The sequence below is a fragment of the Sprattus sprattus genome, assembly GCF_963457725.1.
Source record: "Sprattus sprattus genome assembly, chromosome: 20".
Lineage (NCBI taxonomy): Eukaryota > Metazoa > Chordata > Actinopteri > Clupeiformes > Clupeidae > Sprattus > Sprattus sprattus.
Window position 1 is genome coordinate 12074367 of NC_137918.1, and position 23667 is coordinate 12098033.

General features: G+C 46.9%; 1 protein-coding gene across 6 annotated transcripts in view; it reads right to left on the reverse strand.

Moving 5' to 3' along the window:
• The window catches only part of phactr4a (phosphatase and actin regulator 4a), a 47699-nt gene that overhangs the window by 13181 nt on the left and 10851 nt on the right, over nucleotides 1-23667 (reverse strand). For 2 of the 6 annotated variants that reach the window (XM_080859578.1, XM_080859577.1), the window contains exons 1-4: nucleotides 13502-13880; nucleotides 3965-4135; nucleotides 3394-3474; nucleotides 1820-2953 (exon numbers count right to left, since the gene is read on the reverse strand). In XM_080859578.1, the coding sequence (XP_080715704.1) occupies nucleotides 1820-2953; nucleotides 3394-3474; nucleotides 3965-4135; nucleotides 13502-13559 (1444 nt within the window). In that variant the 5' untranslated portion in view covers nucleotides 13560-13880. Of the gene's footprint in view, nucleotides 289-1564; nucleotides 2954-3393; nucleotides 3475-3964; nucleotides 4136-13501; nucleotides 13881-22586; nucleotides 22662-23667 lie in introns of those variants that run through there. The other 4 variants (XM_080859574.1, XM_080859575.1, XM_080859573.1 and 1 more) reach the window with 4 other exon arrangements.

The window sequence follows — 23667 nt, forward strand, 5'->3', positions numbered from 1 at the left end:
GGGCGTCCTGATCTCCCCCGTGGGGAGGAGGGACTGGGGAAGGGGCGTCGCTGGGGACCAGCAGAGACACGGTCCGGGGCGGGGGCTTAGCAATGGGGGGCGCGGAGGACGTGGAGGATGAGGAAGAGGAGGAGGAGCCAGGGGGGGTTCCCGTTTGCTCCGTGGACGACATCAACCACTTGGGGGGCAGCATGGCCTGTTTGGGGGGTTGGTGGGGTGGAAGGTCCTTCAGGGAGTCCCGTCCTGGTCGGGGGTCGGGTTCGCCTGCGAAGCGCACGCCCAGCGACTCTACGGCAGGACAGGAGGCACACACAGAACACACAGCATGCAATGCACACAGGTTCACACACAGATCACAACACAAAACACACACAGCAAAACACACACAGGAGACACACACAGAACACACAGCACACAAACACAACAAGCGTATGACACAGAGCACAGAAACATCATGCAGTGAAAAAAGCAGTGCAGCGCAACAAGCAAACAGCATACACACACACACACACACACACAGAGACAGAACACACACACACACACACAGACAGACAGAACACACACACATAGAGAGAACGAACACACACACACACACACACACACACACACACACACACAAACAGAAAGAGTACACAAAGACATGCAGACAGAGACAGACAAAAAGTGTTACAATTATTGTACCATTCAACACACAAATGACAGAACACAAACATTATGACAGGATTAGGATAATAATTAAAAAAAAAAACACAAACACACACACAAACACACCCACACAAACACAAACACACACACACACAAACACACACACACACACACACACACACACAAACACACACACAAACACAAACACACACAGAAGAACAGGAAGAACAGAGGGAGAAAAAAAAAATTGTCATGCCACGGTGAGCAAACACAACACAAACACAAACATACACTCATGGAAGAGTAAACACACAGATCTGTTTGACGCAAGCACACACTTCCTCGCTGCAGAGCAGAGTGTGTTTGCTGTGAGAGGAACAAGCTAAAGCGGAACGGGTTCCCTGAGGCAGTAGCCTAAGCAGCTTTCTGGGGGCTTAAGCTGTGAAGCAACTATGGCACATTCAGGGACATTCTTCTCAGTTCAGGGGGGAAATGGAACCATTATGGCTGAGTTGGTGTGTTGAGTAATGTTAATCTAGAAAGGTCAGGGCTATTAGGTAATCTGTTGGTGGGAATTTTTTTCTCTCCTGCAGAAACGGCCTGGGGCAGTCCATGTGTGTGTGTGTGTGTGTGTGTGTGTGTGTGTGTGTGTGTGTGTGTGGTGTGTGGTGTGTGGTGTGTGGTGTCACCTGTGCGTCCCCTGCCCTCCTCAGTAATAAGTGTGTCAGGGTCTGTGTGTGTGTGTGTGTGTGTTGTCACCTGTGCGTCCCCTGCCCTCCTCAGTAATAAGTGTGTCAGGGTCTGTGTGTGTGTGTGTGTGTGTGTGTTGTCACCTGTGCGTCCCCTGCCCTCCTCAGTAATAAGTGTGTCAGTGTCTGTGTGTGTGTGTGTGTGTGTGTGTGTGTGTGTGTGTTGTCACCTGTGCGTCCCCTGCCCTCCTCAGTAATGGGTGTGTGAGGGTTGTTTGTTTGTGTGTGTGTGTGTGTGTGTGTGTCCTCGCCTGTGCGACCCCTGCCCTCCTCAGTAATAAGTGTGTGAGGGTTGTTTGTTTGTGTGTGTGTGTGTGTGTGTGTCCTCACCTGTGCGTCCCCTGTCCTCCTCAGTAATAAGTGTGTGAGGGTTGTTCGTTTGTTTGTGTGTGTGTGTGTGTGTGTGTGTGTGTGTGTGTCCTCACCTGTGCGTCCCCTGCCCTCCTCAGTAATGGGTGAGTGTCGAGGCAGCGTGCTCCTGCGGTCAGCCTCTGAGGCAGGCCTTGGCTTCTGACCCTCCTCCGACGCGCTCTTCTGCAGGCCTGGTCTCACCTCCATCTCAGAGTACGGCCTTCGCATTTCTCTCCTCTCTCGCTCGTCTCTTCTATCCCTCTCTTCCCTCTTCTCACGTTCGTCTCGTTCTCCTCTCCAGTCCCTTCTGTCGCTCTCCTCCCTTTTCTCCGGCTCGTCTCTTCTCTCTCGTTCATCTCTCCTGTCTCGCTCGTCTCTTCGGTCTCTCTCCCGCTCCTCTCTTTCTCCTCTGCCGTCTCTTCTCTCCCTCTCGTCTTTCTCTGTGCGCTCGTCTCTGCGGTCTCGTCTGTCTCTGGGCTCTCGCTCGTCTTTCCGGTCGCCTCGTTTATCTCGCTCGTCTCGCTCGTCCCTCCTTCCCCGGTCGTCCCGCTCGTTTCTCCGCTCGTCTCTCGATTCTTTCCTCTCGTCTCTTCTGTCGTCTCTCTTCTCGTCCTTTCGCTCGTCCCTCCAGTCTCTCCTCTCGTCCTTTCGATCGTCTCTTCTGTCGTCCTTCCGCTCATCTCGCCTTTCGTCTCTCCAGTCTTTTCTGTCGTCTTTTCTTTCGTCCCTTTTCGCTCGCCCGTCCTCCGGCCCCCCTCCTCCACGGGGTAGCGTTGCATCTTTCCTCCCCTCATGCCCCCCTCCTCCGCGGGGGAGCGTTGCGTCCTTCCTCCCCTCATGCCCTCCTCCTCCACGGGGTAGCGTTGCATCCTTCCTCCCCTCGCCGTTGGCGGCCATCTTGCTGCTGGGGTCCTGGTCGGCGTGCATGCGCATGCGGGCGTCCACGTCCAGCGGCGGTGGCGCCCGTCTCTTGCGCTCGGAGGCGGCGTCGGAGGGAGCGCGGCTGCGGCGGTCGGGCTCGGGGACTAAGCTACTCTTCCGCTCCTCGGAACCCTGCGGGAGCCAGGTGGGATTCAGGCGGCCCGGCTCTGAACCCCCGAGCACCGAGGAGCGGTCGTCCCGATCTCGGTCCCGATCACCACCCACGGCGTGCCCGTTCTTGGCTGAGTAGGGTGGTGGCCCCTTGGAGAGGTTGCCATTGTTGGCTTCTAGGAAACACACACACACACAAAAAGATACATTGGAAAAGGACTAGGACTTTTTTCACACACACACACACACACACACACACACACACGCACACAAACACACAACACACACAACACAGTTCTGCCATCTGCTGGTTCCGTAGTGGATTATAGCGAGGCTGTTGCAAAGAATATTGGCGTCTGGTTTGACAGCAACCTACGTTTTGAGCATATCACCAAGCGTGTGTTATCATGCTTTTATCAAAATATAAGATCCATGACACTGAGAACATTTTTGCATGCCTAATCATGCCTGGATTACAGCAACAGCCTTTTAACCTGCCTGCCTGAACCCAAAAATCTATTCATCGGCTTTAGCCTGTACACAGAACGGCTGGTAAGGCCATTGTAACATGGATTTTGAAAAGCGCTACATAAATAAAGATTATTATTAATATTACCATTCTCAGGGATCTCTTTCAGAACGCCCCTCTCAATCAGCTCCTGTCGGGGCCTTCTCACCGAGATCTTCCTCTCCAGCACTGAGGATGAGGAGAAGAAATGTTACATTTGCAAACTGGCAGCAGCTGACACGTGGCTTTGATCCTCTCTCTGTGAGTGCGGTCAAGTGTTTGACATGATCTTCTCTCAGGCCTCTATTTACCGTCAAGAGTGCTTGGGAGAAGAGAAGACTTAGATGCAATATTTTCAACACCATCATCATCATCGACATATCGTTAGTGATGATTCAGTAACACTAAAGGCTGGAGGGAATCAAACCAAGTGCACAGAATCTGAAGACTAGTCAACTGACTGGAAGCAGGTATGATAAATAAAAATCACATATATTTATTTAAATAATCTTCATGATCATCATCATCATCATCACTTTACCAGCGCAGGGACCCTCAGAGGTCGGATACATTTATTGTACTGTTTTTATTTCTATTTACCGTCGTCATCATAAGACTAGTTAAGGCGTGTTTGGGGGATTATTTATATTATTTGGATTCTATTGAACATCACCCTCACCTTCGGCGGTCTCCTTGAACTTCTCACTGCTCTTCTTCTTCCTCCACTTCCAGGGTTTGAAGATGTTCCCCAGATGGGAGAACTTGCCCTTGCTCTTGGTGGGCACGTTGCCTTCGCCGGAGTTCCCCCCATCGCTGCCCGTCGTGCTGTGCTGCTGGTCGACTTCATCGTCTGAACGAGGGAGGGAGAACGACAGAAATAGAGAGATAAAGAAAGAGAGAGAAAAAGAAAAAAAAGGGGGAAAGGAAGGGAAAGAGATTGGTTGGAGGAGGTAGAGAGAAAGAGAGACAGAAAAAAGGGAGAGAGAGAGAGATATTATTATTGTATGTTCTGCAGGTAGAAATTGGAGCAGCACAAGGCCTGTTCCCCCACACTCCCAAAAGAGTCTTAAGGTCTACTGAAGGTCATCCACCAAGAATAGTCAGCCAACTCAAAATACCCATTTAATGAAGCCCTCAACCCACATTCATAGCCATCATCTGGTACTTTCTGAGGACAAACTGAACATCTCATCAAAATCTGACACCTGACCTTTAAACCCCCACATGTTAAAGACATACACAGCTGGCATGCTGGGTTCACTGATTTATCACTGTTTAATATTAGAATTGCTATAAACTCAGGGCAATGTGCAAGCTGGCAGAGCAAAATATATCCCACAGATGCAGGAGCAGAAGTGCAAAGCCATGTGTGACGGGTTTCATTTAGCCACTGGGGGAGGACATTAAAACAGCCTGAAGGGGACACAATCTGAGGGGGAACATTCACAAGATGGAAATGACAATGTGTCACATTTCACAGCGTGGGTTAATCTCAGAGCATGGGGGTGAGATTCGGGAGCTGGTGTGACTTCTTAGGGGCTAAACGTTGAGTAAAAAAAGGCTGGCAGGCAACTGAAATCACAGGGCTCTCCACAGCACAGCGTGGGCCATTCCGCCAAGTCACTCTCTCACCATGACAATTGTGCTGAGTCATTTCAGATGAAACTGCTCATTACAGCTACCAGTGACGTATCTTGGATTACAGCAACAGGGTTTCTAATATGACACATCGCTGATTTAAATGTTTTATTATTATTATAAATAATAATAATAATAATTACAATACCCAAGACACTCCCTCTGCATTGCTATCTTCTCAGAGCTTTGCCATATCAAATTAGTGATACAAGTGCACTTATTTCTAGCCTACAGGCCGAGACCAGGCTAAGACTTCATTTGTTAATAATTGTCGGCAAGTGTCCAAGTCCACGTTGCCAAAGATGCACTTCTGTTAGTTAAGATTAGATTCCCTGTTGGTAATATGTAACATTATGTACGTATACAAGAAGAACAATGTATTAAACACACTGACTCATCCTGCATGACAACACAATTTCACCACTATCACAGCCCCCACCCAACAGCAGATGATGGGATGTGTCACTTCAACCAGGAGTGCTATTTATAAAACGAAACTATGGCAAAGCAAAACGCAGCATCAGGTGATGCTGTGAGTCATGTTAGTTATGTTTCCTCACACCCTTGTGGGAGTGGGAGAGGCAGTAGACCGGGAGAGAGAGAGAGAGAGAAAGAGAGAGAGAGAGACACAGAGAGAGAGAGAGAGAAAGAGAGAGAGAGATGGGTGACACTAGTCACCAATGCCTGAGAGATGAGTCAAACATTGCTCTCAAAACATCACTACAAGTAGAGGCAAGACCCATTGCAGACAAAGAAAGCACTATTTATGGAACTACTCAATAGCCTGGGCTTAATATTGTGCAAGCGGGTACGATATCCTCTCTTCAAAGGCCTTCTTCTTCTTCTCCTTACTAGTATAATTGTTCATATCATGATTTATATCTAGGACTGTGCTTATCTGTCTAATGTGTCTAATGTTTATGATCCCACAGAAGAAATGAATACAGTGAAGTAGGCTTAATTTAATAGAACAAAATAACTTCAGTAAGCTCAGGCTGAGAAAATGGGTTTTCTTTTGGCAGAAAGTGAAAGGTGAGAAAATGTTTGTGGGACAGGGCCAACAAGAGAGGCTTTTTGGGAGACTTGGGTAATTGGGCTGCGTGACGACAGTTGGATGGGTTGTGACGAAGAGATGGTTCCGGAACCCCGAACGCGTTCCGAATTTAAAAAAACTCCACCACACAAGAACCCCGAGTGGTGCTGAGGTCACAGTCGACCCAGAGTGCTGCTGAGGTCACAGTCGACCCAGAGTGCTGCTGAGGTCACAGTCGAAGATGGCGACCAATAGTGGACATCTTCGAGCAGTGCAGCCTACTCAATTACGATCGCCATTAACCACAGATCATACCACTATAGCCAGACAGAGATATCTATAAAAAAAAATAACATTTTAGGAACTTGTGATCCCTTTACTGCACCCGCTGATATTTGTATTTCTATACCGTCGTTGAAGTCCCTACCTGAGCTCCAGTCTAAATAGAAATCCGTCTAATAGAAATCCGTCCCCCTACACATCTCAAAATCTGCAAAGTTCTGCAGCCTTTGACCTACCCAACTGAAATTATCTTCCCATTAATTTTCTACTGGCATTGTAGTATTACCAGTTTGGATGACAAAATATAGTAGCCTAGCCTACTTGCTTAGGTATTTGTCATAACCTCAGAGCAGAAGCCGGGTAATCCAATTTGAATCGTGTTGATGCTTTGTTTCTTGACTTTACCACTTGTTCTTTTCCCGTTTAAGGTAGTTATTCTGATAAATGAGGCGACAAGAGCAGGGTGACTGCTTTTTATTGCCAGCTCCAAATGTAAGGCTACTTTACTGTGTGTTTGAGAAAAGTTGACCCAGAAGACGTCTACAATCAGCTGGCAGCAACGTGGGCGGGTTTTTTAAATTGCAATAAAAACAAAATCTTGAAAAAGCTCGTCTCCACGCCGATTTGAACAGCCAACCGAGCAACAACTGTCTGGCATTTTACTACTAAGTCAGAAAATGTTGAAAGAGATATTAAATGATCTTGAATGAAAGGTGGTCCGTTCCTGGTATAAATTCCAGTGGTAGACAGCTGTGGAATGTTTTCTTGCCTGCCAACTGGCATTCTGATGTCACGTGAAAACTATGAGTTGTCTGCCTCAGTCTATGTACACACACTCACGCACAATTAACCACGCCAAAAGTAAACACACACAAAGCAAGCATATAGAAAATATACAGCAAATACACACAAGCACATACACACAGCGCCCACGTATGAAAAAAACACACACGTATGAAAACACACAAGTATGAAAAACTCACACATAAGAATAACACACACACACGTACACACACAACACACACACACACACACACACACACACACACACACACACACACACACACACACACACACACACCACACACACACACACAGGAGTGAACAGAGAGGGAGGATAGGAGTGGTAACGACTGACTGATGGAACGTGGGAGTTTGATAGAGACAGATTGTAGGAGAGAGGAGAAGGGAGAGGGGGACAGAGAGACTGTGAAGGAGGGGGAGATGAAGAGAAAACGGGTGTGTTTTGACAAAGAGAGATATGGGTTACGGTTTAAAGACAGAGGGAGGGAAGGAGAGAGAGGGAGAGGAGAGAGGCAGCGTTCGATAATAAACAGCATGTTAGAAAGTACAGTGTCTAATACAGTGCCCATTCACTATCAGTATGAATAATGTAACGAGAGAGAGAGAGAGAGAGAGAGAGAAAGAGAGAGAGAGAAAAAGAAGAGAGATACAGAAAGAAAAAGAGAAAGAAAGAAAGAGTGAGAGAGGGGTCGTGGAACACAGGACAAGACGAGTCATGCTATGCTGGGCCAATAAAGATGTGTAGTGGCTGATATCTCACTGGCAAGCCTCTCTGCCTCTCTGGCTGCCGGACTCCAGCAATCTGCTTGGCATGACTGAGTGTGTGTGTGTGTGTGTGTGTGTGTGTGTGTGTGTGTGAGAAGGAGAAACAGAGAGATGTGTGGATGTGTATCAGAGAGAGAGAGAAAGAAAGGCAGATGCCTTTATTAGAGAGAGAGAGAGAGAGAGAGGGAGTATGTGTGTGTGTGTGTATTTCAGAGAGACAGACAGACACACACACACACACACACACACACACACACGAGTTTGTAGTCTAATCTTTAAATCTCTAGGTTAGTAATTGAAAGTAATTGAGACTGCAATGAGGTTTTGGAGAAGAGGACAGAGAGCAACAGGGAAAAAGGAGGAGAACGACTTTAATGTCCTCTTTATTAGAACCATTACCTCAGGATACATTAACAATCTTGCTTCAAAATACAGTTTTGAGATTAGAACACTACAGAGAGGGGGGAGGGGAGAGGAGGAAGAAGTGTGTGTGTGTGTGTGTGTGTATTAGGTAGAGAGAGAGAGACTTAAATATCTTCTTCATTAGAAGCAATTATCTCAGGATACATTAACAATCTTGCTTCAAATACAGTTTTTGAGATTGGAACACTACATAGAGGGGGGAGGGGAGGGAGGAAGGAGTAGTGTGTGTGTGTGTGTGTGTGTGTGTGTGTGTGGTGTGTGTGTGCCTGTGTGTGTGTATAAAGTATAGGTAGAGAGAGAGAAAGAGAGAGAGACTTAAATATCTTCTTCATTAGAACAATCATCTCAGGATACATTAACAATCTTGCATTAAAAAAAACATTTATGAGTTCAGAAAACTAGAGGAAACTGAGGCAAATAAAGAGTGAGCAGAGGTGAGAGAGAGGGGGGTTAGAGGAAGGAAAGGGGGGATAGGGAGGGGGGAGGAAGGAAAAGGGGGATGGGGATGGGGAGAAAGAGAGGTTGGGGTGAGAGGAAGGAAAGAGGGGTGGGGAGAGAGAGAGAGAGAGAGAAAGAAAGAAAAAGAAAGAGAGAGAGAGAAAGAAAGAGAGAGAGAGAGAGAAAGATGAGAGAGAGAAGAGAGAGAGAGAGAGAAAGAAAGAAAATAAGAAAGAAAGAGAAAGAAAAGAAAGAAAAAGAGAGAGAGAGAGAGAGAGAGAGAGAGAGAAAGAAAAACAAAGGACAGCTGAAGCTGTGAGGAGTGGGAGTCGCTACATGTGACAGGTGTCAGTAACACATTTAAGTCTACACTTTAAAGCTCACCGAGTTGTAAACTACACAACATGACTGGACTGTGATGAAACGCATCAATGCTGGTGTTAATATTGTATTACCAACATTTTATTTGACCTTTTTTAATAAAAACCCTTCACGGGTTGAAAATGTCCCTTGTACGTTGCTTTGGACAAAAGTTTTCTGCTAAATGACTAAATCTAAATGTAAATCTATGTCATGATATACATAGACCTTCAGTCTAGTTAAACTCTCAGACCCATCCCCCTCCCCCCTGCCCACACACACAGCCCCTTACCCACTCTTGCCCCCTGTGTTATATATGGCAGATAGGCAGGCGGACGTTTCAACACCTCACACACACAGACACACACACACACATATAGACCACACAACAGACACAGACACAAACACAGACACAGACACAGACACAGACACACACACACACAACAACCACACGGCCATGTACAGTACACAAGCACACTAAAGCCTACACACATACATACACACACACACACACACACACACACACACACACACACACGTACACACACACGTACACACACACACACGCGCACCACACACACACACGCAGCCCTGTCCTCTCTGACTTTGGACATCAGCTACACTATGAAAGGCCTGCATTAAGAGAGCGTGAGGACAAATCCAGCGATTCTAATGAGCCCAGCCTGTCCTGACCTGCTGACCTTGGGCAGCACCTCTCGACCCCTTGGCCTCAGGGTGACAGGAGTGTCACATGGCATGCGCAGTAATGTGACAGGGGAGTGTTAAGATTGTTCACCCTTCAAGCGTTGTAGGAGAGAACTCAAACATGAGCCATTCAAACACACAACACTAAGAATGACCCATTCAAAACACACACACTAAGAATGACTCATTCCAACACACCACACACACACACACCACACTCACACACACACACACACACACACACACAGGACTAGCGCCGCCTCTTCACCATGAGTGTGACGGGCAGTACCGATTATGGAAAGTGGACGTGAGAATGTGGAGATTGCTCACCTCTAACAGCTGAAGGAGAGCACTCAGCATGACATGACCCATTCAAGCGTACGCACACACACACACACACACAAACACACACACACACACACACACACACACACATTCAAAACTCATAAGAAAAATGCATAAATTCACACACACGTTACACGCACATAGAAACATATCCAGACACCTGAACACAAAGAAATGCAAACTATACAAACACACATTCTCTCACACACACACTCCTGTGGTGAAGGGATTTGAGTGTATGTGTGTGTGGGGGGGTTTGATGACGGAGAGGAGAGAGGGGGAGCTTGTTGCCACGGCACCTGCACCTCGTGTTACAATGGAGTGTGACGCTGCCAGGGCCAGGTATCAGAGTACAGCAGGGAGTGCACACACACACACACACACACACACACACACAAGCCCTGTTCTCAACGAGAGGGGGGAGAGAGAGGGATATAGAGAGAGTGCAAAAGAACAATGAAGAGATTAAAAAGTGCAAAGCTGAAAAAAAAGTGTAGAAATTAGGATGACTGAGTGAGTGTTAGCTATCTGTGCTAACTCTAAAGAGATTAAGAACACTGAATGAGTGACTGAGTGCTATCTCTGCTACTCCTCTAACGAGATTAGGATGGCTGAGTGAGTGTTGGAAATTAGGATGACTGAGTGAGTAGGTGAGTGAGTGAGTAGGTGAGTGAGTGTTGGCTATCTCTACTACTCTAAAGAGATTAGGATGACTGCGTGAGTGTTGGCTATCTGATTACTCTAATGAGATTTAGAACACTGAATGAGTGACTGAGTGCTATCTCTGCTACTCTAACGAGATTAGGATGGCTGAGTGAGTGTTGGAAATTAGGATGACTGAGTGAGTAGGTGACTGAGTGAGTAGGTGAGTGAGTGAGTAGGTGAGTGAGTGAGTGTTGGCTATCTCTACTACTCTAAAGAGATTAGGATGACTGAGTGAGTGTTAGCTATCTGTGCTAACTCTGACGAGATTAGGATGACTGAGTGAGTGAGTGAGTGCTACCTCTACTACTCTCTGACAGACAAGCGGGGACAGAGAACACAGAGATACAACTGAAAGACTGGCCAAGAAAAGGACCAAAAAAAAGTGAAATGGGCAGAGAGAGGAGGAGGGAGGGAAAGAAAGAAAGAAAGAGAGAGAGAGAGAGAGAGATCTACTCAGTTCTTATGCCATCTGAGACTGAATGCCACAGTAACAACCACGACAGGCTACATCATGGCAGGGAGTCAATGCTGCCATTGTTCCCCAAGGGTTTGTGTCTGTGTGTGTGTGTGTGTGTGTGTGTGTGTGTGTGTGTGGTTGGTTTAAGGGGCGAGAGCAAGGAGGTGTGTAAATTCTTTCATACTTGGATGTGACAGCAACCTGCATTGCTTCTCGGCGGTAGGAGCCTTGCACAATCTGCGGTGATAGTGCACTACATGGAGTTATGCAGGGCTGTGACACAATCTGTGGTGATAGTGAACTTCATGGAGTTATGCAGGGCTGTGACACAATCTGCGGTGATAGTGAACTATATGGAGGGGGCTGTGAAAGTTATGCAGCGCCGTGACACACTCTCAGTCAACATACTGGGTGTCAGCAACCAGGAAAGAACACTAACCCTTCACTGACTAGTTTATGGTGCTTGTAAATGTGTGCGTGTGTGTGTGCGTGTGTGCGATTATTTACATTTTACGATACAAGTACGATACAGCCATCTTGGCGCAGTAACTTTGTTCTCAGCTCTGACTTCTTCTGTGACGTAAGAGAAAAATAAGGTCTTCAGCCATCTTCTGGTCTCTAACAGGAAATAAATAAATGCACACAAATCTACAACCATGTAGCCTACACAGTTCAATGTCCACCCTGACTAAGGAAGGTCGAATCCCTGTAGTGTGGAAGAACATGTAACATAGAGTAAAATCCCCTGTTTCAAGACCGTTTCAAGACCTTTCCAAGTAAACAGCCTGTTGCTCCAGTGAGCACTTAGTGCCTCTGCAGAGCTCACACACACACACACACACACACACACACACACACACACACACACACACACACACACACACACTGAGTGCCTCTGCAGAGCTCACACTCACAGAGGAAGGGCAAGGTGATCGCTGGCATGTGGAAGGCTTAACCTGTAATTAAATACAGAGAAGAAACCTACAGTCTTATCTGCACAGTGTGTCACACGTTCCACATATGACAGAACAGGTCTTCCGCTGTTTTTCTCTCACACACACACACACGTAGAGGAGAAAAACTGTGTCGCACTAACAGGTTTGAGGGTTTACTGCGGCTAGAGACACACACACACACACACACACACACACACACACACACACACACACACACACACACACACTCGTCACACATGTCCTGACAAGACAGCTAATTGAGTTCAGACACTTAAGGAGCCTTTTACACTGATAGGAAATGGGCATCAGAAGTGCAATGACACTGTAGGACACTAAGTCACACCCTAACGTGCTGGATCTGAGCACAGGGCACACAGCACAGGGCACAGAGCACAGGGCACAGAGCACAGGGCACAGAGCACACAGCACAGTCAAACTCACCCTAACGCAAACCTTAACCGCAAGCTTTTCACTAATCATTACACAGCTGAAGAAACCAGCAGAGGGGTTGAGGGAGATAGAAAAGAAAAAAGACGAAGAGAGAACGAAAGAGGGAAGGATGGTGCTAGACGGACAGATATCAGCATGAAGAGGACTTCTTTCGCAATCACTGCATTCCATCGACACTAGGTCTCACACACTCACTCACACACACACACACACACAGGTCTATGCCTGCCCGCTTGGCTTGGTTCTATCTAAAGTGTCTCTTGTATACAACCAACCCCTGTACCACAATTTCCAATCACCTGCCCAGCTTCCTCACCAACACCCCCCCACACACAGACACAGACACAATTCAACTATCGAGTCCCAAACTGCCATTCATATCCTACCACCTGCCATCTTAGAAAGAGAGGGACATTTTAACTAAGACATTCATATCTGTAGTCTGAAGCAGGGTAGCCAGTCTGTCTCAACACCATGACCCTCACTGATAACCCTATCCACTGTAACTACTCTACATTCGAGTTAAACTAATCGACTCTATTCCATTCCAAGCTGCTCTCTTTACATGATTCTCTCTCTCTCTCTCTCTCTCTCTCTCTCTCTCTCTCTCTCTCTCTCTCTCTCTCTCTCTCTCTCTCTCTCTCTCTCTCTCTCTCTCTCTCTCTCTCTCTCTCTCTCCTCTCTCTCCTCTCTCTCCTCTCTCTCCTCTCTCTCCTCTCTCTCCCCTCTCTCCCCTCTCTCCTCTCTCTCCTCTCTCTCCCCTCTCTCCCCTCTCTCCCCTCTCTCTCCTCTCTCTCCTCTCTCTTCTCTCTCTTCTCTCTCTTCCCCCCCCCCCCCCCCCATCTCTGCACTCACCATGGTTGATGACTGGTGGTTGCCTTGCCAATGTGTCAGCACTGGTAGCGTGTCCCATAGTCCTTTGCCCCTCGGGTATGCCCCTGTACCCCGCCGGCAGCCCTGGCAGGGCCGGGGCAGCGGGCAGGGAGGAGGGCAGAGAAGGGCACCGAGTGGGGGGGGCAGGTTAGGGGCAAAACAGTGGCTTCCTAACTTGCCCTCGCTGCCGTTCTCTCTTGCTCTCTCCTGAGGTGGAACGTAAGCGTTATTCCCTTAATGCACTCCTGTAATCCAAGACCCAGGGCAGGCCGGCGGTGTGATCTTGCTTTCTCGCTCACTCCTGAGCTACTCTGGCTGCTCCTCCGGCAGACGCAACACTCTCTTTCCTCTCGATCGCTCTCTCTCTGTTGGTTTCCCTCCCGTGAGATCCGACCGGTCCCTCCCTTCCTCTCTCGACAGTGTGTTTTGGTTTCTCTCCCACTTGTCCTCCCCCTCTCTCTTTCTTTCTTTCTTTCTCACTCACACACACACCCTCGCTTTCCTGTCTCTCTCTCTCTCTCTCTATCAGTTGTTAGTTAAGTCCCTCCCTCCTAGGGTACTCTGACTTCATAAATAAGGTACGCGGCCAAAGGCATGCCGTCAAGCTCAGATGCCTATCATTCTACAGAGGCAGATTTTTCAGGGTCAAAGTTCGCGGGAGGCGACAGCGGCGGCAGGGGTCCTGAGACCTTAGTGTAAGAGAAGTGGAGTGGAGAGAAGTCAGAGAGGGGCCCCTGGAAGTCTTGAAGCGGGCCCCTTAAAGATCTCCACGTCAGGTGCTGTTAGAACGACGCTCCCGCATAAAGAAGGAGAGAGAGAGAGAAAGAGAGAGAGAGAGAAAGAGAGAAATAAAGAATGAAAAAAAGAAAGGAGGAGGGAGGGGGTGGGGGGGTGTTAGGGATGAGTAACCTGAGAGCACTGACTCGGAGCCAAGCCGAGGTGGAGCTTGGGCGGCTCAGGCAGCAGGAAGTGACATCACAAAGGTGTCATGTTACACTCACGAATGCAACCGGGTGACTGTCACAAGCCACACCACAGCATTGTGACAGCATTGTGGTGTGACGGCGCCTTGGCTGGTGCAGTGATGCAATCGCAGAATTGCTACAGGACCGCTTGAGAGAGTGTGTGTGTGTGTGTGTGTGTGTGTGTGTGTAGGGCATCTGAGTGTCACCTGAAAGAGCATGTATCTGCTGAAGAGTTCTACCATGCCCACATGAAAAAAAAAAAAAAGAAAAAAACACACACACACACCCTGCCGAATGGGCACAGAGGGCCACAGAGGGGCACAGAGGAGCTCATAAGAGAGCAAACAGAGAGCCCACACAAGTCACACACAATAAACACAACCACACATCTCTCCTTCACCAAATAGAAACCCGTCTATCTATTCACAACCAACCACGACACGCAAACATATAGATATACACACTTGCACACACACGTCACAGATACGCACACACAAACTCTCCCGCCACACACAAACACTCCCCACACACACACACCTGACAGGATATCAGTGGGTAAACAAGCTGTAGCAGAGTGATTTCATGCCCCAGTGAGTCTTGTGGGAGCTACTGTACACACTTCCTGACAGAACTGCACTGAGCAGGATGAGCAATCAGGGTTTGTTCTTTTTTTCCCCTGAAAACGTGCCAAACTCACCAGAACCCTGTACACAAGTACATACTGTATCTGTCACCAGAAGCAAAATGATGGGTAAACAACATAAAGTACAATTTCTAAGTACCTTTAAAAAAACGCTAAACTTGCTCTTTAATTTAGTAAATTAACAAATGCAGATCTACTGGTGTTCATTTTAACCAGGGATGAGAGACTACAACAGCACAGTTTTACATGTTTGAGGCCCTTTTTAATTCCAACCACCACACCACACTGCTCTCTTGAGGCAATAGGGGCGGCTTTTGGTGCCCAAACCTAGAAAATGTTGTAGTGTGGCTATAGCCTCAATTTGCTGAACTGTATGCTAACCTAGATAACACCAAGTTGCTAAATATAGCCAGCAGATGGTACAGTGTTAGGAATAAACCATAATAATATTAAATAAACAGAACCTCACAGGAAGGCTTAGGTAGCCTTACGTCACTGTGAGACAGACTGATCCAAACAAGGCGCTCAGAGCAGAAAGGAGTGCTGTGTGTATCCAAAGCACACTGGATTCGATTCAATTCAACTCAATTCAATTCAATTCAATCTGTATAGCGCCATAACAATACAATTGCCTCTAGGTGCTTAACAGAGCCCAGAGCCTAAACCCCCTTAGTGCATGCACATAACACATTGCTAAACCAAAATCAGCTCAACCAAGGAGAACAGCCTTTGAGAGGAGATGCTAGTCTGAAGCTAATAGCGCCATTAAGAAAAAAGGTTTTAATAGTCATTCGACAAGTTGTGATATCAGTGCAGCATTTGGGGTCCATGTCGGACTGCAACACAGTGACGGGCTACGCCAGCAGGCCTACGACACACAAACTGCCGGCCTAATATTATCTATCTGTCAATGGGTGGGTGTTTTTCTTTGGGTGGGAGTTGCCTAGTGAAGCACACAAACAGACTAGAAAGAGACAGTGTGTGCTGCCGGTGAATGTGTGTGTTTGTGTAGTAACAGATAGATGGATACAGATAGATAGATGCTGCTCTATGAGAGATTGCTGGGCTTGTGTGTAGGAGACAGTGAGGGCAAGGCAAAAGACAGAAAGAAGGCACGACAGATACAGAAATACACAAAGACAGAGTTAGAGAGGGTGTGAGAAGGGGTCGTGTGTGTGTTTGTGTGTGTGTGTGTGTGTGTGAGGGGGAGCGCTGTAGTAAATGTAATCAGTGTGTGTGTGGAAGGGTATAGAGGGGAGACAGGAGGGAGGGAATGTGGTTGTGTGTGTGTGTGTGTGTGTGTGTGTGTGTGTGTGTGTGTTAGAGGGAGTGCAGTGTTAAATATAATCAGCGTGTATGGGAGGGTATAGAGGGGAGACAGGGGAGAGAAAGAGTGTGTGTGTGTGTGTGTGTGTGTGTGTGTGTGTGTGTGTGCGTGCGTGTGTGCTTGTGTGTGTGTCTGTGCGTGCGTGCGTGCTTGTGCAGTGTTTGAGTGTGCTCCATGTCCAGAAACAGAACACACAGACACACAGACACACACACATTCCTTCAAGAGGAATGGGAGATAGCGCTGACTCCACCCCATGTGTCAGGAGATGTAATCCAGACTGGAGGTGAGATGGGCATGGGCCTCATTAAACTGCAGACGTCAGAAAGAGTCAGTAAGTCTCTCAGTCAGATAAACCTCCCCTTCCAACCGCTCACTCCTGGAAATGGGATCACGCTAAACAACGACTAAGCACAATGGCATCACTGAACAACACATGCTGCTTCACAGACTGAATACCTCCCAAGGAAGTAGAGGGCTGTGTTTTCACCCCTGTATGTTTGTTTGTTTGTTTGTCAGCAGGATTACGCAGAAACGCATGGACCGATTTCCATCAAACTTTGTGGGGAGATTGGGTAATACAATGGCAATAATTGATTCGATTTTCAGATGTCAAGGTCAAAGGTCAAGGTCACAAGGCAGAGGTTTGCATTCTCTGAATGCTCCCATTCTTGTTCAGATTGTTTTGGTCGTGTGTGGCCTGTTAAGATCGCACAACACGTGCTCACTCGGCTCGAGAGACCTCTGCCAAGTTCTGGCCAACTGGAAAAGACATTTTATGACCATCAGTTCATTCAAATAAACATAATTAAACTTACTAAAAGCGGACTACATTTATAACTACATTGCTAGATGAAAGTACCATCCAAACCCTCAAACAGATTCTGATGCCCACACAAGAAAATGGTGCCAGCTACAACCATTATTTCTTTATAAAAAACCCCAAAGTGTTTATAACAAGTGCTGTCTTTGGCCGAAAAGCACGATCAATCATTGACCTGAAATGGATACAAATGGTCTCCATAAAGAACCTTTGATCATTTAAGAACATTTAAAAAGTTCTTCAACTGACAACCATGAGAAAGCCCTTTTCTCCGGGAGTATGCTACCCTGAAACTGATCCCCCATCTTGGCGCTGCTGGTGTGCCGATTTGATGGTTGAGACACCAGCCACCCACCCACCCACCCACCCACCCACACACCCACACACCCACACACACACACACACACACACACACGAGTCTGTTGGTGTGCCGTTCTGATGGTTGAGCAAGAAGGGTTCCTCATAGACCCGCTCTCTCTTGTTCTTCTTCTCCTCGGGGCCAGGCTGACCCCAGGCAGATTCTCCTCAGGGATTTGCCAGTGTTTAGCTCCATTTGTTTTCTCCTCCTTGATCACAGTGGGATTCCCGGCTCCTCCTGAAAGGCAGCCGTCTTTCGGAATGCCTCCGCCGCCGTCGTGCCAGATGGAGACGGTGTGTTACCAAGGCGACGGCTGACACATGGCTCAAACCGCACCGTTTGGTGTTTGTTGTTCATCAGTTCAGAGAGAGTGTCTTTTTCACGGACAACACCTCCAGATGCCAAATCTGTCTTCGTCTTTTTCACACTCGAAGCCAAAAACACACTGATGTGATCCAACAACACTCAATGTTCTTGAAGGGTCCTTCAGAGTGTTTTCAGAGCTTTTGTTTTCAACTCATACTGTTGGCCACCACAACACTTGCACTGAAATCAACTTCAACAGTAGGAATTTAGTTATAAATCAAGCTGAAAAAAAGCCATTTCATGCCTTTTAAATTGATCAAGAAAGGGGCTCGTAAAAACTGAAAATGACTACCTGAAACGTGACGTGTCTTCAATGAAAACAATCACAGCGTCAAGAAATTAGAGCGTCAGGCAAAACATCATGTGGTCACCTATAACTATCTGACTCTATAACAGGCAACCACCCCACCACCCATCACCGGTTGCATGCCTGTGTATGCCAATATCAAGTCAGTATGCGAGACTGATCTTCCTTCAGATTGACCTCAGCTTGTTGTGTAGCTAGTATTTCATAATAGCAGAGTGTCTAATAAAACCTAACTAAATGTATGACGGATTTGTAAGAAAACAACAACAGGTCTACACAACAAGTTTACACAAGCTTCTCGCTACCCAGCAAGAAGCCTGAATGTTAGGCTCTCCAAGTGTCTCCAAGAGAGCTCTATGAGGCTACAGCATGAAACCTCTCAATATTTATATGGTTATATGGTAATAGTTATAGTATTTAGGAGACACATTGTTCAAAGCCACTTATAAAACTTAAAAAAGGCATTACAAAACAGATACAATAAAAACAAGAGCAATCCGAGATTTCTGACCTCCAGCAAGGAGGATCCAGATCCGGATCATGCTGAAATTTGAATGGGGATGTCCCCGGACCAAGATCCAGCTCTTGTGAAAATTTCAGAAAGATCCGCCCAGTAGTTTCTGAGAAATCTTGTCCACAGACAGACAAACAGACGGACAAATAAATGAACGGACCCGATCGCATAACCTCCTTGCTGGAGGTAACAAAAGGAGTCAGTAATAGAAATATTCCTAATAATATTCCTTATAATTAGGAATTATTCCTACTAATAAGTGATAATAACAAAAAACAATAATGGTAATAATACCAATAGTAATAATAATACCTTACCAAATACCAAAATATGACTAGAATAGGCCTCAATCAACTTAAATAATCAAACCGTTTCAAAAGGTGAGTTAAACAAAGTTTCTTTGCAAGTTCTATGTAACTTTAGATTACACTTAAATAGTATTTATCTTATTCTCTAATTGGGTCTCATTACATTAATTTGGGGTCGTATTAGACCAAAACAATCTTACAACTTAGGCTACTTTTTCACAGTTATTTATTTGTTAAGCACCCTCAACCCCACACTTTAGGCACTGGCTGAGATGAACCCAACCCATTCTGAAACAACCCATTTTTTTTTGTCCCGCCTGAGGAAATCTTCGAGGAAATCTATTTTAGATCTCAAAACTAAAATGGGATTTCTGGACTGAGTTTGCATTGCGTACTGACTCATGGCATATGATGACTCACTAATTAGTTCCTCTGTTGTGACTCCCATAAACATACTGTCTAATTGGACCAGGCTGCTCTCGCCAGCCCTGCTCCCAAAACAGGCTTCTCCTTCTTATCAAACGGAAGCATAACCATGCCAAGCAATACAGCAGCAGAGCACTAAAAAACAAACAAAAAATCTAAATAAAATAGGACAACTTCAAACAGACAGACAGACTGGAGGAGAGATGGGTGAGTCAGGGGTGGACACAAGGGTAATGAGAGCTGTAGATGACACAGCTGTGTGAGCAGACTCTAAACATCTGACTCAAATGGGAGAACTATGGGAGTCGAGTAGCATGAAGGCATTATCTACCGAGGGAAAGAAAAGCAAGTGGAAACATCACCACCTACTCCTCCTCCGCAGGAAGTTCTTTCTTCCTGTGACTTAAAAAAAAGAAAAAAGAAAAAGGTAGGCCTGAGGAACAGACAGTTTATATAACTGTGCCTTCATTTCGACTACTCAATATTTAAATAGAGCAAGTTTTGAAACTACATTTAGTTTGATTAGTTTCACAGTCTGCCGCATATTCAAACCAATTAAAAAACAACAATCGCTTTCAAACGGGCTTTGAACAAGCAAGTCATTGGGAAGTCATCATGTACTAATCATTTTGCTCATCATAGTCATAATCTCCATCCTTATTGTCAGACGAGCCCTCGGGTGCCTCTTCAGTACAACTGAAAACTGCAAACTGGAGCACAAGCGAAAGAAGCTGCTGGTGTGCGCTGACACCAAAACAGTCTCTCTCCCCGCTGTCCTACTGACTGCAGCGCCCTCTGTGGGCCTCCCACAGGTACTGCACGTGGACAGCCTGTCAGTCAGCGTGTGGAATCTCTGGCATGCGGGGGCTTGTCTTCCATTCTGTTTGATGTGACATATTCATCTCAAAACGGACCCACTGGCCAGGCCCACCTCTCGCACCGCTTCTGGAAACAACCAGCAAATACACCATGGCATCCGGAGCCTCCCGTGTGTCGCGCGCGCGCGCGCGCCCCCCCCCCCCCCCCCCTCCAAAACTCTGCAGAAGTTGCTGCATCATCTCACTTTGACACTTCACTCGAAAACATTTTCATATGCCGCTGCACTTCTGTGCATGTCAGCAGACAAGTAGGCATACAGCATACCTATTAACCCGCCTGCATCAGCATAAGTGCAAGGGTATATTTAAATGCTTTTTTCCTTGTTGTTTTGAGAACTTTTATTTTGTGAGCTTAGCACTAAAAACTATCAACACAAGTTTTTGCTCCCGCACCTAATGCTACCACCCGTGGGGCAGACAGAAGTTGAGCCCTGCTTGCGATAACCCTTTCTGGGGTGAGAAGTAAGGGCTGGTGGAGGTGGAGGTGGAGGTGTTGTTGGAGAGAGAGAGAGACAGGTTATTTTTATCAGGGCAAGAACACTGGGCCAGCCAGGGATGAAAGGAGCTCACCTTTTAATCCCCTCTGCTCTCCATGTCCTGACAAACCATGATGCCGCTCTCTCTGAGTGTGTGTGTGTGTGTTTAAGCGTGTGGACATATTTGTGGAAGCGTATTCAAGCCAATTAAACCAACAATCAGACCAGGGAACCAACCTCAACTCACAACGGAGCCTATACATACACACACACACACACACACACACACACACACACACACACACACACACACACACACACACACACACACACACACACACACACACACACACACACACGGCATCTCACTGATAATGAGTTTCATTGCTCCACTACAAAAGTCAAAGAAGACAGTCCAACTCTTCAGGAGCAGTTTACTACTCTCATGAGATTTCTCTCAATGGAACTCCCAGAACTTCATTACAACATTCTCCATCTCCATTAAAGGGCAGACAGACATGTAATTACTAAGGGTGGTCTAATTCACAGCACACTTTCAAATGATAGAGTGACTAAACAACCCAACCACTGTTGTCCAACAGTAGGCCTACAACTTAAGTATTCAATGCATCCTCTAAGACTTTTTTTCTTTTCTTTTCAGAAAACGAAGCAGCAAATGGAGGACTCACCAAACCAGGCACCCTGTCCCATTTTCAATCCACTGCCCTGAGTATTTCCGTTGGGTTTTCCCACAACAAGGAAGTTGCCAAAACTACAAACAAATTTCTCAATAAACCTCAGATATTCCAATGGGCCCTTTTCTCTCGATCACCCACAAGACAAGCAAGTACGTGAGTACCTGAAAGGCTCTCCTCTTCAGAAGAAATACCATCCATGCTGAGAGAAACCGGACACGCCGTGCTGTCCGGACACGTAGGTCCTTTTCGAGAACAGGACTCCTCGAGGTGTGAGCGGTTGTGCTCTCCGACAGGGCAAAGCACAATCAGATAACCCACTGTGTCAACACACCGCGTTGAATCACACAACTGAACCCAGCAACGCTTTTGAAGTGAAGTTGAAGCTGATTTACAGTCGCACGCTGATTTACACAACGGCCTAGTTGCCAAAGGTGAGGCCACAGAAAAATCATCAATATCAATCGTTGGAAATCAAGCAAACTAAAGGCCATTCCAGACAAAGTAATTTGAGTGTGTGTGTGTGTGTGTGTGTGTGTATGGGTGTGTGTGTGTGTGAGTGTGTGTGTGTGTATGAGTGTGTGTGTGTGAGTGCACAGCCATTTATGCCTGTCAGTGTTTGTGTGCGTGTGTGTGCGTGTGTGCGCGTGTGTGCGTGTGTGTGTGTGTGTGTGTGTGAGACGTTTGAGTGCACAGCCATGTATATGCGAGTACACATGCGTGTCAGTGTTTGGTAGTTTTTGTGTGTGTGTGTGTGTGTATGCACCTTTCACGTGCCTGTGAAAGGTTGCGTGTGTATTTGTGTATGTGTGTGCATTTGGAGGGATGTAGCATATGCTGTTATCCCACAGACAGGAGTGATTTGTGTAGTGAGCTAGAGCACTTGAGGTGCCTACACTTCCGGAGCTCGTTAGGGCAACTGGCTGCGTTTCAGTGAACACATCTTAACGAGCATTAATGGAGGCATTAAGTGAGACTTACGTGCAGGACGCGTGCGGGTGCGGCGCTTACCTCGGTTTTCCATCCCAGAGTCCAAACCGCAGTGGCCAGAGGTTCCTGCAGAGAGCAGAGAAGAGTGTTAAGACTCGCTTGCCTGAGTGTGTGCAGTACCACAGCCAGCAGAACCATGACCATCAGTACCACGGCCAGCAGAACCACGGCCAGCAGAACCACGGCCATCAGTACCACGGCCAGCAGTACCACGGTCAGCAGAACCACGGTCAGCAGTACCACGGTCAGCAGTACCACGGCCAGCAGAACCACGGTCGGCAGAACCACGGTCAGCAGTAACACGGTCAGCAGTAACACGGTCAGCAGTAACACGGTCAGCAGTACCACGGTCAGCAGAACCACAGCCAGCAGTACCACGGTCAGCAGTACCACGGTCAGCAGTACCACAGCCATCAGTACCACGGCCAGCAGAACCACGGTCAGCAGAACTGTCTTCATCAGCAGATTCAAACGCCACTCAGTGGCTTGCTAGGATTCACATGACTGCTCGGGAAAAGAGCGTTCAGAGAGTCTTCTACATCAACTCATACATCAACAACACTATGCAGCAATTTGCAACATCTTGAGGGATGATTTTATAGCCAACTACTTTTGGCATCATCTTGAAATTCATTTTGATAGTATGTGGTCACATGAACGATAGACAAATACACCTGTCGAACCCACAGCCAACAGCCCATGAAAAGAAATGGAAAAAAAAAATCATCAACTATACAGTCAAGAGTGTTAGCATGTTGGCTAGCTTTTTCATCACTGCGATGTTGTTGATGTGTGTATGGTTGTAAGGTAGTTGACTTGGTGCTGCATGCTGTCTAGGTAGTTAGCTCATTAGTTTTAGCCAAACTGCTACTTTAACAAGCTCAGAGGCAATCTCTGTCCCTCTACAGGCACTACCTAACCCTCTCTGTTATCCATTCACAAACCACAGGCAGTCTCCATTTCCTCCGGTCAATCAATGCAACAGTCCTCAGGCCAATGTTTGACACTGCTTACCCAAGGATGTGGACAGCGAGGAGGGGAGATCGGGCGAGTGTGTGTGTGTCAGTGTGTG